Source organism: Ascidiella aspersa, chromosome 6 (assembly GCF_963924565.1).
Source record: "Ascidiella aspersa chromosome 6, kaAscAspe10.2, whole genome shotgun sequence".
Classification (NCBI taxonomy): Eukaryota; Metazoa; Chordata; class Ascidiacea; order Phlebobranchia; family Ascidiidae; genus Ascidiella; species Ascidiella aspersa.
This window is the reverse complement of record NC_139452.1, coordinates 9883769-9888691: the sequence shown is the minus strand read 5'-3', so window position 1 is coordinate 9888691 and position 4923 is coordinate 9883769. Positions and strand designations below refer to the sequence as shown.

Here is a 4923-nt window from a genome sequence, read left to right as displayed (position 1 = left end):
CTGGTCCAATGGCCGCTGAGTTTTTTTCTAGCGTTCACCCAGAAGTTGATGCCGCTAATTTAAACTAAAACTTCACACTATTTGTGTGTTTGCTTCAGCGCATACACCTGTGGTTACCAATGTATTTGTAAACTTGAATCAATAAAACTTTTCGTCGTGTTCATTTCTAACTGTCAAGCTAACAAGTCCACTGTTCAGAGACAGAAAACAAAATGAAAAAATAAATATCCGACTGTAATCTACGAAGTGAAAGCTCAAACTTTTTTTTTTTTTTTTTGAAGTGAAAGCTCAAAGAACTAAATATGGTTAGGTTTGCTGTAGAATTTCGTACAATTAATTAGGAAACTAACCTTGTTAAACGTTTGTTGTAGTAGTGGTTTTTGGTCTAAGGTTTGTTATACAATTAGCACAACATGACAGAGGAAACAATACCGCAGAGGATTTTGAAGTATGTAAAAGAAAATGCACAGCAAGGAGATGCCACAAGTGTTATCAACACCATTGACCACTACTGCTACAATTTTGAATGGGCAATGAATGTTGGTGATTTAAAAGGAAAAATCATGGATGACATCATCAAAGAATGCAAACCGAAAGTTGCCTTGGAGCTGGGTGCATATGCAGGTTATAGTGCCCTTAGAATTGCAAGAGCAATGGACAAAACTGGCAAGCTTTACACAATTGAGGTTGACCAAGCCCATGCTGCAGTTTGCAAAGAAATGTTTTCTTTCGCCGGTATGAAAGACAATATTACTTTACTTGAAGGAACGGCATCAGATGTACTGCCTAAAGTGCGTGAAGAACTTTGTGTTCAAGGTTTTGATTTCGTCTTTATAGATCACTGGAAACAATATTATAAGCCAGATTTTATTCTTATTGAAAAGCTTGACTTACTTCATGCTGGAAGCGTGATTGTAGCTGATAATGTTGTTTATCCTGGATGCCCAGATTACCTTGAATATTTCCGGAAGCACCCCCAATTTGAGTGCACCAATTATCCGTCCAAGCTAGAGTACTCAGACAGAGAAGATGCCCTCGAGAAATCTGTTTTCATAGGCAAAGCAAAATGATTTTGCTATACTATTGAAACAATAGCAACCAAAACATTTAATTGTCGTGTATGTTTCGCAAGGTACACATAAAAACTCGATCGCAAATCGTAATACAGTGTTTTATACAATTAAAGCTTGACAAATTAAAGTTCTTTGGTATGTGAAGTATTTCAAAGAAGTGCAAAAAACCTTTTGTATTATGTTAATCCGTCTTTAATTGGAAACTCGGCGGTTTATGTCCATTGATTATAGATTGTAAGAGAACAAGTTTTTTTTTTTTTTTTTTTTTTTTTTTTTTCTTTTCTTGACCCTAACAACTACAGCCGTTATTTCAAAATACCTAGTGTCAGCTACGTTGCATTGGCCCCAAAGAAGGACTATACATAAATTGAACTGTCCTAAACCGCCAAAGTTTATAGTTACAGCCATCCGTGTTTGCCAAATCCTAATATATACAGACCTTGGCGAAATTAGGTAGTTAAAAAATTAAACTTTAACTGACTATTATATAGTGTCTGAACTATAGGCCTACTGCTGTAGAACCACGTTCAATGGACAAAGCGTGATTTTAAACTGAAACTTTTAGCGACAGCTTATCCACTCTCCATCTGGGGTTAATGGACACCTTTGTTGTACGTGGACCGGTTTTAGAGGGTTTATGTCACAAAGGTCTAATTGAAATATTGGTGTATAACTTGACTTGATATATAAGATACAATTTTTCAACAGAAAATAGATTAATCGAAAAATGGTTTGACGCTTCTTCTTTATACGTATATTTACACTTTATTTCAGTTTCACTTTCGTTGGACTGAAAGTCATGTTTTATGACATCCATTTATGGCCCCATCTCTAAATATGTCTGGCTCACCAAATTGGGGGTCGCGTAGGTTTTGACAGAAATGGAAAGGAGTCGCGACAACAAAACGGTTGGAAAGCACTGATGGAATGAAAGCCACTCTATACTTCGTTTTTAACCGGACTATTCAAAATTGTTTCTTTTACTTGCCCCAAACCCGCATTGTTAAGATGCACTTTGCCATCTGTGTTTGCCAACTAGTAATGTAGCCCTATATGCCGACCGTTGCGCAATTCAGTTTAGTAAAACATTTCAAAATTTAACCAAGTATTTTACGGGCTTTGATATATAAGCTTTATACTGTACTGCGCGAGCCACGTTCAGCCATTATCCTTTAGCGAAACTTTTCTACAACTTAACTAAAAAATATTTTAAAGTTTTTATTACTGTCACAGCAAATTGTGGTTAAAATAAACATGAGCAAGCTGGCGTTTTATTCAAAAAGATTCTTTTTCACCTAACCACTGTTAGCATAGGCTAAACTGTTTTTGATTTAGTGTTTTGGGAACAAAACTAAAGGTTTATGACTAGGTTACAATTATGACAAGTTTTGCTAAAAAACATTTAAAATCAATTTTTCGAGGAAATAATAAGCAAATCATGAAAAAAAAAATTTCTAATTTTGGACAATTTTCGGTCCAGTATACCTATTCGAACGACCTAACTTAAAATATAATAGCGTTCGGTGCGAATCCTTTTTGCTTTTGTGGTTTTGTACTATGTATCAAACGGTTGGAGAAAATCTTTGTAGACCAAAGTTAGGAAACCTCTTAAACCTATATATATTTTTTTCTCAATGCGTCACTTCTCGTTTAATTGAAAAGTATCGTCAATTTAAACCAAATTCATAAGCCATAACATGCAGTTCAAGTAGATTGTTTACAAAATAAAAGCAATTAGAGCATCGTAAAAAATTGCTATTTAAACTTTTATCAGGGGCTAAGTCTCTATCGAAATCACGTTGCGTGGCTAACTCGCTCTTCGTTACAGTTACCTTGGCGCCATCTTGTTTCCGAATTGGCATTAGACGCTTATGGCAAAAAACAGAAAAATCGCATTTTATTAACGAGTTTACTCATTTTAAAACCTTTGGTTGTGTAGCCATAATTGATACCTGTCCAACAAAATATTTCAGTTCAGAATAAAAACTTGCATAAAAAATGGCCAAAATATACTTTACATGAACGTGCGTGCAGGGATCATAAATAGTTGTTCTACGTAGACTAGAAAGTAACGCAAAAAACGGTCAAGATATATCGCATACCGTAACGCACATTACGTTGGTTAACGTGTGGGTTAGCGTTTGGGTGTGGGTGGGTTAACTCTAATGATAGTTAACATTAATAATAATGCTTGACCCATTCAACGCTAACCCGTACCCTAACCAACATAATGTGCGTTACGGTATGCGGTATTTCTAGAACGTTTTTGCGTTCTTTCTACGTACGATGGAGCGCCGGTTAGTTAGCCATGCAGACAAAAACAGTAGCGAACATCATTTTTTAGAGCTCTAAATATCTTCCGTTTGACCTAAATAATTTTAACTAGAAATCAAATGAAAAATTGGCACTACATTGTAAGATTGCTGGTGGCCTAAAGAGTTGCTATAGTCACGAGATTCCATGCTTAATGTTTCGTGCGAGAGCGAAAGAAATAGATTTGGCGCGACTGTTCCCGTCCATGATTTTGCGTCCTTTCTCTTGCAACCTTTCTCAAGACATTTTTTACAATTCTGAAACAAGATAGGTAGCGATGGTTCCATTAATATTTGTCCCACCCTTTCTATTATAATGAATGATAGAATTTAAACTTTAATAGGCCTAAATTCATATCGGATAAAACATGAATCGATTTTTGCATTAAATTTTGTTTGTTGAGCAACTGAATAAAACAAAATAGCAACTGAATAAAACACGTAGGCATAATTTTCACATTTAATAGGCTACCATGCAATAATAAGAAACGCATTTTAAACGGGTAAAACTAAACGGGATAGTATTTGAAACGTTATTTATGATCGACATAATTTGGACATTTGCATGTGATTTCACACTTAAATATTTAGGCCATGCTATTTTTTCTCAACTGAAACATTAAATAAACGTTTTGGTACAAAATTTTAAACGTTTTATTTAAATGGCTGACAGCAACAGCATATCAATTTAAATGTCAGTTACGAAGATTTACATGACGTACTTATTTTACGTTAAATTGGGGTGACATTATTTCAAACATTTACAAGTTGAGTGTTAACGTTTATCTAACAGTATTCTATTCACACCCGTACTCTTTTAACGGTGTTATTCAAACGTTTAAGCCAAGGTGTAAATAAAATACACAAATAGCTAAACGTTTTCATGTAGGGTCTGAAATGAAGTTGCTTTTTGGTATTAAAAAAAGTGGTAGGGGGGCACAACAACTGTAGATTTCATTAGGGCACGGGATTTTTGTACATCTTTTTTTAATTGTGCAACTGTGGAAATCGAACTAGTTTTTACCAAAGTTCATAGAAATTATATTTCTATAGAGACTGGTTTTTACAGGTCTAGCGCTGAATGCTGAGTCATACAGCAAATATTACACAGCAAATTATTAGGTAGTTTTGAAACACAACATGAGACCATTGTCATTTCGGCGAAATAATTTTTCATGCTTTTTTCAACATTTTTAACACCGCTTACCACAATTTTATATTCTGCCTATAAAACTGAATTACAATTAGATATTTTCGCGTTTTTTATCATCAATATAATCAGATTGTCAAGTCATTGAGGTATTTCCAGCGAAATAGGTTTTTCGCATTCAATTTATAAAAAAAATAAAGAAAACCTAATAAAGGCAAAAGTTAATGGGGTACACTGAGTCGAATTTTTGAAAACTATCCGAACATAAAAAATTCCTAAAAATCGCTACACAGCTACTAGAAAGCATACCGAACAAGATAAGCTTAGTATCCCACTCTGGTCATTCAGATATTTCCAGCGAAATAGGTTTTCCGTAGCCCATTAATTT

General features: G+C 34.6%; 1 protein-coding gene across 1 annotated transcript; it reads left to right on the top strand.

The window, feature by feature from the left end:
* The first annotated feature begins 413 nt into the window (after positions 1-413).
* On the top strand, positions 414-1070 carry LOC146139605 (catechol O-methyltransferase A-like). The gene has a single exon (XM_083392497.1). It carries the CDS (start codon positions 414-416, stop codon positions 1068-1070), a length of 657 nt encoding a protein of 218 aa, XP_083248623.1.
* The last annotated feature ends 3853 nt before the right edge of the window (positions 1071-4923 follow it).